This window comes from Pararge aegeria, chromosome 20 (genome assembly GCF_905163445.1).
Source record: "Pararge aegeria chromosome 20, ilParAegt1.1, whole genome shotgun sequence".
Classification (NCBI taxonomy): domain Eukaryota; kingdom Metazoa; phylum Arthropoda; class Insecta; order Lepidoptera; family Nymphalidae; genus Pararge; species Pararge aegeria.
The window spans coordinates 10,050,699-10,066,114 of NC_053199.1; the positions used below are offsets into that span (position 1 = coordinate 10,050,699).

A 15,416-nucleotide genomic window follows, 5' to 3' on the forward strand; every position below is an offset into this window, starting at 1 on the left:
CAAAATATTGTGGTAATTAATATAACCTTACTTCCTTGCATCTCCATACTTCCTTGTTTATTTTTCAAGCCTACTCTAACAATATTTATATTTGGCGCTTCTTTTAAGAGTTACTCTGATGCAAATGTGGCACCATCCTAATTTAATACATTTTGACGACACTTTTTCATATACACAGATGACTCTCCTTACCTCTACCCTCCATGCTTTAGGGACAGAGTTTCGTCTGCTACAATGGTAACATTTAAATCTTTAAATCAATGCCAGTAAAACCTGTAATTTGTCAAAAGTCAAAATTGTCATATGTCAGTTCAGATGTCACAGTTAAAAATGTATTGACGTCTGCGAAAAAATTAACGGGGTGTTTTGGCGAAGAGTAGTATAATATTTTTTTACTGTAAACAGTGAATTATTGCGCAGGGCGTTTATCTGGTGCGGAAAAGAAAATATATCTGTATAAATGCCGGGATAAACTTGCGTTCAAAATGAGTAAGATGTCGAAGAATAAATTAAACTTGACCCTCCCACCGGGGTCTATTGACACGGCCCCGGCTGTTACACCGTCCAATATGACCCCGCAGCTGAAATCTGCGACGGCTTCTGAGTAAGTTATTATTTATGTTTAATTTATCACATTGTACTCTTTTACGTTGATTTCAAATTATCTTACATAGGTATATTTATATATTTATTTTTTCTTTTTTAATATATTAATCTTCTTTCTTGTTATTCGTAATTGTTCTCTAATGCGATATCATTAATTCAATATAACTTAGATCTTTTCTAAAGGATAAATCCAGATTCGTATTGTGTAATTATTCCAACAGGTTGTCTTATATACCCTTTGAAATCTTTGTACGAAAATACAACATGTGATCCAAATGTGTCTCTTGTATTTGTGTTATATATCCACAGGCTAATACTGCTAGAAAAGTTGTAGAATAAGGGTCTGGTTTGGTCTATATCATGGTTCATACAGAACATGTAATTCACAGTTGCAGTTGTAAAAATTTTGCAAAATTTGTATGGAGATTTTATGTGTCTAGCAACTGCCAGTAGAGTTACATAATATGCAGGCTGGGCTACTGAAATCAAACGTTTTCCGGAACGACAGATTACTAATCTGTGTTCACATAACATGGAACATAATACCATGTACTACAATACTCATTATTCTTTCTATTCTATTCCTTTACTGAACTCACATAACAGAATACCAATATTTCTATTATTATAGTAGGAGTTGTTAGCCCTAGGAACGTATAATATGGCTCGTTTTGAGTCTTTAACAAATAAATGTCAATGTACTCATGACATACCTATACCTAGTCAAGACTGTAGTAATATATTCACTGACAATTTGGATATTTGCCCAGAGAGGTCTGGAAATGCAACACATGTTCCTGTATCCTTAAATTCTACTTTATCCGCTAAACCTAAAAAACAAAGTATAGTAATATCTGACAAAATAGGTAGAGGTTTAGGTCCTATTATGAATTGTTACCTAAACCACTCAGTGACAAATATATGTTCACCGGGGGCTAGTTTTGATTGTGTCATTAATAGCCTAAATGAAAAAAATCTAGATAGGCATACAAATGTTGTCTTATTGTTAGGGGACAGTTTCAATGTCAAAAAGCATCAGATTATAAGATGCATTGAAAAATTACTGCTTTTAAATAACAAAACTAAATGTAAGTTTGTAATGTGTGCCTTTCCTTATTGTGGCACTCTAAACTCAAAACAAAATGAACATATTTATAAATTAAACTTATTAATCTATAATTTGACATACCGTCATAGCGACGCAATTTTTTATTTTGACATTAATAAATTCACGTCATCATTTGTAATGACAAGAGATAAATTGTATCTGCCTAAAAAGTGTAAGCAGCAGATAGCGTTTTTACTAGCTTATAATTTAAATGATACTGTTACAACTGTTGTAACAAAGTCTATTGACACTTTTACAAATTGTACTTCAAGTACTTCTATTTCTATTACTGACCCTAGTACTTGCGCTAGTACTATTAAGAAATTTAATAATGATTTAAACTAGTTAATAAGACAACGGAGGAGCTCTGCCATATGAACATTGTACACCAAAATATACAGAGCTTCACCGGCAAAGAATTAGAAATAGAGCTGTTTGTGGAGAAACTCAATGTACATATTTTGTGTATAACTGAGCACTGGCTCACTGGTACACAAGTAGCAGTAAACATCGATAACTTTATATTGTCAAGTGCGTTCTTCAGAAGGACTGCAATTCACGGTGGATCTTTAATTTTTGTACGTAATAATATAATTTGTAAAGAACGAAAAGACATAGTTGGTCTTTCTGTTGAACGCATTGCAGAACTGTCTTGTGTGGAGCTGGAGCGATTTATAATAGTGAGTGTATACCGACCCCCTTCAGGTGATTTTAGCGATTTCGAGAATGTCATGGAGGATGTACTAAAGCGTTTGTGTCTTTCTACTAAAAAAGTAATTGTATGTGGCGATTTCAATGTCGACATTTTACTAGAAAATGCAACAACTGCTAGATTGCTTAACTTATTTAAATGTTTTAATTTGTGTCACACTTTTAGTGAACCTACTAGAGTAACTGCAACTTCAGCATCCTGCTTAGATAATATTTTTTTCAATTGTGACATTTTAGATAAAAGAATAATTAATAATTTAAGGTCAGATCATTGTGGTCAACTTATTACTGTTTTAAATACTATCAATAAAAGCAGACAGATTATAAAGTGTAGGCCAATAACTAAGACTAAATTAATGCGATTCAAACGTGAAATTACTGCGAAAATCCCTGGTATTGCGTGCGAACATTTTCATCCGGACAGTCTTTATAGTGCACTATTTAATACTATAAACAACGAATTTAATAGAGTATTCAACTTTAAGCACATCAATGTCAGTAATAAATTAAAATTTAGTGACTGGGCTACTGTAGGTATATATAAAAGTAGGGAGAAGTTGTATGAGCTGTATGATGAAAAACAATTTAATCATACTCCAACTTTCGTAGAACACGTAAAAAAATACTCTAAAATATTTAAGAATGTTTGCACTAATGTGAAATCGCTACACATTAAATATAGTATAATGAAATCTGATAACAAAATACAAACAACCTGGAAAATAGTTAATTACGAGTCAGGAAAAACTAAATCTCGTGATGTGGATTTTGAACTTATTGTTGATAACAATAAAGTGACGTCTGACAGGGAGGTTGCTAATACTTTCGAAAACTTCTTTCAGAATGTTCCCATTTTGTTAACAGATTCTCTAAGCTCTTCACCAATAGCAGCTCAGCGTATATTGAGAGATAATGTTAAAGAGTGCAATGTTTTATTTAATTTTAAACATATATCTGCAATAGATATTGTAAAGAATTTCAGGTTATTAAAGTTGAAAAAAACCGGTGATCTGTGGGGTATGTCGGTGATGGTCATTTCTAACATTATTGACGTTATTGCCCCTTATCTAGCTGTAATTTTTAATGAATGTGTTGATATGGGTATTTTTCCGAACCTAATGAAATGTAGTAAATTAATACCCCTTTTTAAATCCGGTCATAAAAATTACCTTAACAATTACAGGCCTATTTCAATCTTGCCAACTCTTAGTAAGGTCTTTGAAAAAATTATACTTTATCAACTTTTAAATCATTTTAATGTAAATAACTTACTTCATCCGGAGCAGTACGGCTTCACTAAAGGTCGTAGTACAACGGATGCAGGCGCAAGACTCATAAAGCATATTTACGATGCCTGGGAACGTTCGCAGAATGCCATTGGTGTTTTCTGTGATCTGTCCAAAGCATTCGATTGCGTTGAACACAAAACGTTGTTATTAAAACTAAGCCACTATGGCATCAAAAACGTTGCACTCAATTTAATTGCCTCTTATCTAAGTGATAGAGTTCAAAGGGTATGCGTAAAAGACATAAAGTCTAAGGGATCATCTGCCTTAATGGGTGTCCCACAAGGCTCAATTTTGGGTCCCTTATTGTTTCTGGTGTATATAAATGATCTGCCACACCATGTCAGGGGCACTTGTGAGATTGTACTGTTCGCAGATGATACATCTCTCATTTTTAAGACTGATAGAAACAAAGATAATTTTGACGACGTAAACCGTGCTTTGTCACATGTGTCAGACTGGTTTACTGTTAATAACTTACTTTTAAATGCAAAAAAAACTAAGTGTTTGGAATTTGTTTTGCCTAACGTAAAAAAAATTGATAAAAACATCATAATAAATGGAGAAACACTTGAAATAGAAAACTCCACTGTTTTTCTAGGAGTGACCCTAGATTGTAAGCTACAGTGGGGTACCCATATAGAAAGCCTAGCGAGTAAACTCAGCTCAGCTGCATATGCAATCAGGAAAATTAGACAGCTTACCGATGTTGAAACAGCTAGGCTTGTTTATTTCGCATACTTTCACAGTATTATGTCCTATGGGATCTTGCTGTGGGGAAAAGCTGCAGATATTGAAAGTATATTTATACTACAGAAAAGAGCCGTACGATCAATATATAAACTTGGATCACGCGAATCGCTTCGTGAAAAATTTAAACAAATAGGTATTCTTACAGTAGCTTCGCAATACATTTATAGTAATATAGTCTTTGTGAGGCAAAATATTAATCTTTATAAATCAAAAGCTGAAATTAACAATCGACTTACCAGAAACGGTCATAAATTAGTGATATCTGCATATCGTCTGCGAAAGGTGCAGAACTCCTTTGTGGGGTTGAGTATACGCTTTTACAACATGATTCCTAAGGAAATTCTTGACCTACCAATGCATACATTTAAAAAATGTGTAAAAACGCATCTAGTACAGCGAGGTTACTATACATTTGATGAATTCCTCAATGACAAGGTAGAATGGAAGCAGCCAGCCTCGCTCTCATCTCCCGCAAGATAGCAAAATGATTGTAAATGTTGATGTTGGAAAAGAGCAACTACTGAGTTTCTTGCCGGCTCTTCTCGGTAGAATCTGCTTTCCGAACCGGTGGTAGAGTCACACAAACATGCATACTTGACGTTTCAAAAGTGCTTATAAAGTAGGCCTACTTGAAATAAATGAATTTGAATTTGAATTTGATAAGTTTGTCATTGTATCTTGAAAAAAAAGAATTACTTTTGGAAACAAATTAGCAGAATTTTTTTAAAGTTGCAAATAGAACTCTTTGTGACTGAGCTGAAATAAAAAAAATATTTTTTGAAACACATTGGCGCAATTTTTAAAAGTAGTAAATATAATTTTTTGTGACAGAGCTTGTCTAGGGAAGTACAACCAACATGCTTAATTCTGCCACCATCAGCATTGCTGTGTTCCAATCTAAAGCGTTAGCAAGTGTAACTGCAGGCACACGAGACTTAAAACAGATTGACATTTGGTAGAGTGTGTTCCTTCCTTGCCCTAGGAAAATGTTGCTCTGTTTTCCATCAGGTGGGATATCTGCTAGTCCGTCAATTGTAACATTCCAAAAATAAACTCTCTTAAATAAACACACTTTACAAATTAAATTCTCTATTTTAATCATTCATTATTTATTTGGTCACTAAAATTGTGGGTTTTTTATTTCATTATAATTGCACATTATATTTATTATTATTGTACAGCAAATTGACGTCAACTCTATGCAGTTTAACTCCATTTGTTACCCTATTTTTAGTCAAACAGGCTTTAAGTATGTTTGTATTATGATTATCAGATGATAAAATGAGAATGTTTACCATACATCATGTACCTAATGAATAAAAAGTAGGAAGGTAAAATGTACTTACTAAAGAAGTTAGTAAAAAAAACAATCATACCAAAGCAAACTAAAAAGATGGAACAAGATGCTAAGTAACATTGTGGAATGAATAAAAGAATTCCTCTCTAAGATATAACACATAACACACAATTTGAACATCATATATGTTCAAATTGCTATTCAGATTATGGCATCTGGCAATTTGAATAATAAAAATGTTTTTTAAATTTAAGCATTTAAAGGTAGTCAATATTATTAGCTGTCTTGAACCTACCTCTAATATTGTGATATAAGAGGCAGAATCATAGTCATATATGAATATATGAAGTTTTTGAATCGTGGGGAATCCCTCATGGAAGCCCACAGGCCTTGACTTGACACAGTTTTATCGCTAAAGGGGAATTTGATGAAAATACATACCTTAATTGCTAAATTTAACATTTATTTATGATATTCTATAATAGTACCAAAATCCATTTTAGACGGCAGGGTCTAGCAGGGAAGTCGAAAACTAGCATTGAAGCTCTCACTGAGAGGCTTGAACAAATAGAAATGGATGATACACAGCGACGCAGGATAGAAGTCTTCCTGTGCCAGAAAGAAAAGATTGGTGAACTCAGTGATGATGACTTTGAAAAGCTAGGTGAATTAGGTAAGAAAGAAGATCATCTAATGTTTCTGTAACCAGTAAAATAAATGTTAATCTTGCTAGAATATTACGGACATATCTCTGTGTTAAGTTGATTTAATTATAACAACTGATTGTATACAGAGTAATTCAACTTATTTTAATAAAATCCAGTATACTGTCCTGCATTCAAATTGGAGGATAGCTTTATCTCAGAAACATATTGCCATCATTAGATAACATTTGATGCATACAAAGTAACAATAAAAATAATTATTTGATTTCCTTCCCTTTGAATTCTCTGAGGCCAAGATGATTGAAATGGTAGCTAATAATTTTCTTGACACTAGGGCTTAGAATATTTAAGTCTGACACTCTTTTGTTAAAAATTGCGGCCTCACAAAAACATATATAAATCAAAAGCTGGAATTAGTCAATACAAACAAAAGTTGTAGAAGTCACAATCCTATAGAGGTTTTAAAATAATGTACTTAAAATATAAAGAATAATGTACTTAATGTAGAAAAATATGAGCATACCAATACTAAATATATAAAAATTGACACAAAGTCAATCTTAGTATTTTGTTGATCTCTTGACGATCTAGTCTTGGACTACCATAAAATAATATTGATTAGAGGTGTACGTTCATTAGTTTCTAGCTGAAGAGCTAAACTAAGGAAAAAACTTTAATAGCTTACATTTCGAATACGTGACACTTTTGTCTTCTTGTTTAACTATTTATATTGATACTACTTAATTTTTAATGCAGGTTTTATACATTTTGCAAAAAAAATATAATGAAGGGGTTGAAATGTTCCCCAATAAAGTAATTAAACTCCTTTCTTATGACATTGCTGTTAAGCTAGGCTTTACAAATTGGTCTAGTGTGTTATGATCTTCATAACATACTGGATCAGGTCTTAGTTGCATTTTGATGTCATACTGAATAAGGAATTAGTTGCATCTGGATGCCATACTGAATAAGAGTTTAGTTGCCACATTTTGTATTGTTCTGTTAGGTCAGGGAAATGGTGGAGTTGTAATGAAGGTGCGGCACAAGTCAACTGGGCTCATTATGGCCAGGAAGCTCATACATCTGGAGGTGAAGCCAGCCATAAAGAAACAGATTATAAGAGAGCTAAAAGTGCTCCATGAGTGCAATTTCGCTCATATTGTCGGCTTCTATGGGGCTTTCTATAGTGATGGTGAAATTTCTATTTGCATGGAGTACATGGACGGAGGGTCCTTAGATTTAATATTGAAAAAGGCTGGAAGGATTCCTGAATCAATTTTAGGTAAGTAACTATTACTAATTTTCAGTATAGGTAAAATATACTGATGCTGGGAATATCATAATTTATATTGATTGAAAGAAAAACTGAGTAGTGCAGAAAATATCGTAGTGAAAATAAGACATTTCATAAATTCAGCTCTAAGGAAATATGTAATGCAACAAAACCTATAGGTTTAGTTCATCAGTGGTAAAGTATTGGAAATTAGTATCATCAAGGCAAGAGTGAATAGGCAAATCCAACCACAAATCTCCATTAAGCATAACTGTGGAAAAGTGCTGCTACAATTAGGTATCCAACACTCTCCGACTATACGTGTGATATCCTATCAAAATGCTGAATTGAACGATTCAGCATTCTGGCAACAGCCAATAAGATTTTTACCAAACTTTATAAGATGAACTGTCTTCATAAAAACTGACTCACTCTGGAGCCCTGACCGCCGGTTGCTTGGGCATTCAAGAGCCCCGCAAACGGAGGGTGTTTTTTTTTCTAATAAATTTTTAATAGTGTTTTTGGTTTTTGTTAGCATTGAGAAGAATATAAAAAAAAAATGAAAATCAATAAATGACAGAATAAATTCTCACAGGAACAATAACATCTGCAGTCCTTAAAGGGCTGAGCTATTTGCGCGATAAGCATGCGATCATGCACCGCGACGTCAAACCGTCCAATATACTCGTGAACAGTAACGGAGAGATCAAGATATGTGACTTTGGCGTGTCGGGGCAACTCATCGACTCAATGGCCAATTCGTTTGTCGGCACTAGGAGCTATATGTCGGTACGTATATTAATAACTAGCTGTCCCGGCGAACTTCGTACCGCGCATCATATTTTTTTTTATGAATGTTATTATTTTAATACTTATTATCCTATTCCGGTCTAAGAGGAATCCAAAAAATCAAATATCATAAAAATTGGTCCAGCCGTTCTTGAGTTATAAATGGTGTAACTGTCTTTTTATGTCAACTTAGATGGGAACGCTGTCGAACGGGATAAACAGTATCCTATGTCCGCCTCCTGGCTCTAAGCTACCCACCTACCAATTTTCAGTCATATCGGTACAGCCGTTCTTGAGTTATAAGTAGGGTAACTAACACGACTTTCTTTTATATATATAGATAAGGAAAGTTTTCTAACATCCGCATGTACAGTAACAGATGGATCAAGATATGTGACAGTCTGTCCACCTCTTGGGGGGCCTGCCGACGCTGCGTTCATCCGTACGGGGTCGCCATTCGAACGACTTGAGATCTGAACGTCCATCTTTGACGGCCGATTCTGAGTCAAAGGCCGTGTTTGTGTGATGAGCATGAATGTTTTTTAGGTGTCTGGGTACTTGTATGTATATTATTCATAAAAATATTCATCAGACATCTTAGTATCCATAACAGAAGCTACACTGACTTTGGGGCTAGATGGCGATGTATTGTCGTGTAATATTTTATTTATCGTTTCTCCGAGCTATGCGCCCTACCCATTGCCACTTAAGCTGTGCGACTCGTTGAGTTATATCGGTAACTCTAGTCCTTATATCTCGACTCGCATAATTCTGTCCGTCGTCCGTTGAGTCACTCCCGCCCGAGAGTGCATATCGTTTGATAGTAAATTGTTTTATTTCTAGCCCGAGCGCCTTCAAGGCACTCATTACTCGGTGCAGTCGGACATCTGGTCTTTGGGCTTATCTCTGGTTGAGATGGCGATCGGAATGTATCCCATACCACCGCCTGACGCGAACACGCTAGCTGCTATATTCGGTGGAAGCAACGAAGATCACTCTCCGGGACAGGTTAGTAAGGCTGTACTTAAATTTCTAAATATCTCAAGGGTTATTCTAGTATTATATTACACTACATGTTAGCTCGATTGCACTACCCAGTGATAATTGGGTGCAGTCTAAGATGGTAGCGGGCTCACCAGTTAGGGGTATGGCAATTATAGTATAAGAATATTCCTAATGACCATAACAGCAAAATTTCATTCATTCATTTATTTTCACAAAGGGCCCCTTCCGGGACCACTGCTCATAAGACTACAGCGCTCCCAATTACTGATAGTACTTTTGATGCAGTTTTGTAGAAAAAAGTATCTTGTAAAATTAAATTATCAACGATGCCCGCACCTTTGAGTTTAATAGTTAAATAAAGTTTTAAAACTCAAAGGACCACGCTCTTTTTCTTTCAGAGTTATGTGCGTTTTAAGCTATTAAACATCACTCGCTTTGAAGGAAAGCATAAAACTTTGCATCTTCATCCATATCATATTGCATTTTATATACCTTGATAGCTTAGTGGGTAAGACTACTTTCAGGGGTACAGAGTTCAATCCGTGGCACGCTCGTCTAACATTCAGAGTTGTGTGCGTTTTAAGCAATTAAATATCACTTGCTTTAACGTTAAAGGAAAGCATAAAACCGGTGTGAAGTCTGCCAATTCTCGCTTGGCCAGATTGGTTGACTACGGCCTAATCCCTTTCTCATTCTGAGACCCCGACCAGTGCTTTTATATTAAGACCGAAAGACCGGCAGGTTATTAAAGGCAGCCTTAATAACCTGCCCAATAGATGATAAAATACGTTTAAATAAAAACTTCACATGCTTAATCCTAAGGTTGCCTGGCAGAGATCGCTACTTAGCGATAAGGCCGCCTTTTGTATTCTGCTTCATTCTTCATGTGTTTGTTCTTTTTTTTGTCTCGTTTTTCTGAGTGGTGTACAAATAAAGAGTATAAATAAATAAAATAAAATGCTTTAGAGGTACATTATTAACTCTCTCTGAGACATATGTGAAACTGAAACGCTAAAAGTTTTTGAGTAAACCTCTGCCTTACATCACATGCAAAATCAAGTGACTCCTGTCACTTTCGTTAATACTCGTCGCGGTACTATACGCGTGTTGGTCTTTAATGTTCAATAGGGTTGTCATAAGGAAACTCTTACAATGAAAATTTGAATTAGTTCGTATGGAAAATAAATATACTTCTTTTGATTTAATATTTTTACAGGGTGATTCCTTATGAAATATACTTATGCACCCTTCCTACTCCCACCCTTAGGTTACACGTTGTATATCTTACCAGTTATTACCCGCGGCTTCGTACGCGGTTTTTAGGTTTTACATGAATCCTGCGAGAACCGTACATTTTCCCGGGATAAAAAGCAGCCTATGTGTTAAATTGGTTCTGTAGTTTTTGCGAGATACATCCATCCATGGATGAATGGAGGATGGATGGATCCTTACAAACTTTCGCATTTATTATATTAGTAGGATTACTGTTTCTGTGCCCTTGTATTGTTTCTTTGTGTGTGTTTTTTGTAATAAAGTTTTTCTATTCTATTGTATTCCTCAGGCACCTAACTCCCCGCGTCCTATGGCGATATTCGAACTCCTCGATTACATAGTAAACGAACCCCCGCCAAAACTACCGACGGGAATCTTTTCCGATGACTTCAAAGACTTCGTCGACCGATGCTTGAAGAAGAATCCCGACGAAAGAGCCGACTTGAAAACGCTTATGGTAAGTTTTTCTTCTTATAACACTGCTGGACTTAATGTCTCCCCCATCGGGAGGGCTTGTACCACCACGCTGGACTGGCGGGTTATACCCCCTACGCACGTTTTGTTATATAATTGTTAAGACAATTATTCATTGTAAAGTCAACATCTGAGGATGCTCCGGTTTCGGAGCATTGCCGAGGATCTGTTTGGTGTGGAGTATACGTACGTATTGAAGTAATTATAAATTACACCATACAGATTCTCCTGCTGTTCGCGGAGTATAGCAAATTAAGATTTCCGCAAAGTAACGCCTGCTTCTATCCGAGTTTTAAGCCGTTTATTACACCCGCAACAACGGCCTTGAGGCGGGAATATGAAATGCCGCTTGGCGTTTACTTCCCCAAAGCTATCGAGCTGCCACAAAAATCTCTACTACAACTCTTCTACTCTCTCTCCATTCCAGAACCACACATGGATCCGCGCGGCGGACATGGAGCGCGTAGACATAGCGGGCTGGGTGTGCAAGACAATGGACCTCATGCCCTCCACGCCCAATTCCAATGTGTCTCCTTTTTCTTCATAAGCTGCAAGAAGTGCATACTTTCATCAGCGAAAAAGGGTGAGTTTTCAATTAATAACAACTAGCTGACCCGTGCAACTCGGTTATTACCGGAAAACACAAATAAAATGACATTTGCTTATACACACAAATTTTCTTATATCGAACTATATTCTTATTTCGAACTATTACTTTTAAAACCCAGTGCTTCACTTCTGCGCCAAGGTGTTCTTGTAGTTTTTCTTCTACTTCTTCTCCTGGGCTTAACTACGTACTTAGTAGGCCGGAACTTTCCGTTATAAGTAGGGCCACTAGTACCGCTTCCCGCTGGGTCACTCCAGCCAGCCGAGCTAATTCCAAACGCTTAGCCGCCCAGCCGAGTGATTCCGAGGAACCAAATTATGCTGTGTGTTGTTCTGCTTTTTTTATCAGGCCTACCTATCCTTAGTTTGTCCCGGTTTAGTTGAAATCTGGCATGGCCTCCTTTATGCTAACGTGTCGTTACGTGGTCATGAAGTTATAATTTGTGCAATGCCCTATTTTAATGCCTACTACAATCTTTAGTTTGTCCCGGTTTAGTTGTAGTGGTTTTGTTATCAGTCGTGTGTTGAAATATGGCATGGCCTCCTTTGTGCTAACGTGTCGTTACGTGGTCATGAAGTTATAATTTGTGCAATGCCTAATATCATGCCTACTACATTCTTTAGTTTGTCCCGGTTTCTATCTATCTTGTAATGAGGCCCGCTTCAGCGGGTGCACTTCGACCCTCCAGGATCTTTTGTGCTCCACATGGCCTTCTTTGTGCTAACGTGTCGTTACGTGGTCATGAAGTTATAATTTGTGCAATGCCCAATATCATGCCAACTACATTCTTTAGTTTGTCCCGGTTTAGTAGTAGTGGTTTGGTTGTCAGTCGTGTTTTGAGGTCTGGCTTTGGGTTAACGAGACGTTACGTGGTTGTGTAGTTATATTTGGTCTAGTGGGCCCTGTCATTTCTACCTATCCTTAGTTTGTCCCGCTTTATTTGTATAAGTTTGGTTTACGTCAAGTTTCGATTGATATAAATTATTTTTTTATCAGGTCAAAACATTTCCCAAGAAGCAGGCGAGACAATCAGTGAGGACGAAGACGCGGAGGATTAGCCTACACCGCGGGACCGGAACAGTATGTCAACTCTAGATACCATTCACATCGACCTTACCACTTACCTGTTACCCGCATATACCCGTACCAGAGACGTGATGACGACAATATCGTAACATATTGTATATATTATAATATATCGCTCATTTTGCGACATGGATGATATAACTAAAAAAAATATGCGATTTTTTAGTTAATTTATAGACCTAGTTTAATGTGAACATTTCTCGAACAAGTAAGATAAAGGTGAGAAACATTTTAAATTTTATTTTTTATAAAAAGAAAAAAAAATGCTCTCGTGTAAAATTTTACGCTGAGATGTCATCTTTGTCGCAAACTAGCAATATGTTTTAAATTCTATTTTTAATTTCTAAGTAGTATCTCAATAGGTACGCTATTATAATCTGCGTCTTGTCATATTTTTTTTTTATCTATCTCACGGTTGCACTCATTGTGCAAGCGAGACGGATAGATAAAGCGTCATAGTGATGTGCGTAAAAGTAGCGAGTGAATATCGATGGATTGTAACAATTTGCATGTTAAAAGCTAGATACCTGTGGTTGTCGATCGTACATCGATATTATTACTGATGTTGATGACAATTCAGATAATAACGCCAGTCTTTGTGTTAATTTCCAAGTTGACTGTGACTGAAGTGGCGTTAATCTGTCAAAGTTAGGTTATCGAATCTTTAGGAAATGTTTAGGAAATCGGTTAGGAAATGTTTTGTCTTGTAATAAAGCCACGTATATAGATTCTTTGTACATATTTACAATTGCGTCACATGACCTAGATGTTTTGGAAATAATGTATAAGAGGACTTTTATTTGATCAATCGATCGAAATGTAATATATTATATATGTGTCGTACAAAAAGTGAATCAGGGATTTTGTCATATCCCTAAAAATCGATATTACAAATCAGTCAATAATCCATAAACTTTCGATTACCTCTTCTTCTGGTTACATAGGAAATTAAATTTAGATCACGTGGCTTTATTATAAAAATTGTTTATCCATAGACAGTATACTATGTTTCATTCTATTGTTTTTTTATCTATCTAAATATACAAAAAACTTATGTCGTATAATATTTACGGGATCACGTCTCTCGTTGAAACATTATAACTATAGCATTAAAAGACATAAAATCCTTTGAGAAATAAGCGAATAAACGAATAAGAACGAATTTAATTTTAGAAATTGGCTAATAACTTAAGGTTTTTGTAGTGGTTCAGAAAACGAGAAACATTTTTGGGAACGAACAAAGGCAGCTCACATCTGTGACATTTCCGAGTCGTATATCTCGTATATGACGTCATGAAATATTTAAGATGGTGTGTTAATGTCTTATTATATAAAAATGGGGGCGTGACTAAAACATAGTGCATTCGGGGGCGAACTAATCGAGGGGTTATCGATGACAACTAATCGATTAATGGTCAAGTAGAGTTGATTTCACTAGTCGCAAGTCGAAAAAAAATGTTAGTAGTGTTTTGACATATTTTTCTTTGCTGAAAGTGCGTAATTCATGTCAGCTGATACTTGTTGTTTATATAGATGGATGCTCACGCATCCGAGTGTTGCAATACTCAAATGGCCGCGGAACGCGGGCATGGGAGTGTTGGAAGCCTCACACAATAGTAACCTGTAAAATAGAGAACATTTTTTAGAATACACGAGAAAAAAAAAGAAAAAATGGAAAAAATAAATTCGTAGATATCGGTTCTTTATTCTTGTATTGACGTGATGCACTTATACGTTTGGTTTGTTGTTTTATCCCGCTTTGTTTTAGTGAACCCGCCTTATACCTTACCATTGCACTTAGATTAGGCATTTGATGTAGTCGCCATATAACTAGATCCAAGATGGCGCGCCAACTGTCAGAAATATAACTCCATTTCTGCGCAGTTTCTAGTTAGGTGGCGCGCACTATACATTTAGTGATGTGAAACATCGATTTCATTTTTGAGTTGTAATTGCAATCAGCCATTTGGGAGTAACGAATTAAAAGTAAAAGACAATATTCTATTTTATCTACAATAAACGAAAAACTTTATACTTGGTAAAGGACGCTGCCGTAACGTTGACATATTATTATGGTACACGGGTCTCAGCATTATACAAAACATTAAATGAAAAAAAACTTTCGTTGAACAGTATAAAAAAATCCATAACGATATCGACAATCGTTTTACGTGAGGGGTTTTTTTTAAAAGGTAATTCACTACTCTTGAGTTTTTCATGTTATTAGAAAAAATTTATACGTATTCTCAAACTGGCTGCGATCGCGGAAGGCATCGTTATCGCTATCACATCACTAATACGTACGAGTGTATGTAAAAAAAAAAACTGATCGATCGATTTAATCTTAGCTCTTCCATACAATGTCTTTGTTTTAATATTAAACGTATTTATAATGCACTTTATCCCCGCGTATTTAGGATGTTTTTCGCTTGGTCGTTACTCTTGTTTGCCCGGTCTTTCTTAGAGCGTTAGTATTATGTGATA

At 35.7% G+C, this 15,416-nt stretch overlaps 1 protein-coding gene across 1 annotated transcript; it reads left to right on the forward strand.

Annotated features, from left to right (window-relative positions):
* Nucleotides 1–339: 339 nt before the first annotated feature.
* LOC120632799 (dual specificity mitogen-activated protein kinase kinase dSOR1) lies at nt 340–13,591 on the forward strand. The gene is made up of 8 exons (XM_039902808.1): nt 340–604; nt 6,265–6,434; nt 7,433–7,708; nt 8,295–8,488; nt 9,332–9,496; nt 11,055–11,222; nt 11,667–11,822; nt 12,843–13,591. Exons 1-7 carry the CDS (start codon nt 486–488, stop codon nt 11,784–11,786), a joined length of 1,212 nt encoding a protein of 403 aa, XP_039758742.1. The 5' UTR covers nt 340–485; the 3' UTR covers nt 11,787–11,822; nt 12,843–13,591.
* The last annotated feature ends 1,825 nt before the right edge of the window (nt 13,592–15,416 follow it).

Bases quoted from the DNA above. Each gene is read 5' to 3' on its own strand.
- LOC120632799 (XM_039902808.1), top strand. From the start codon at position 486: ATGAGTAAGATGTCGAAGAATAAATTAAACTTGACCCTCCCACCGGGG. The intron at 8,489-9,331 runs GTACGTATATTA...TTTTATTTCTAG, and splicing joins GCACTAGGAGCTATATGTCG to CCCGAGCGCCTTCAAGGCAC. The intron at 9,497-11,054 runs GTTAGTAAGGCT...TGTATTCCTCAG, and splicing joins AAGATCACTCTCCGGGACAG to GCACCTAACTCCCCGCGTCC.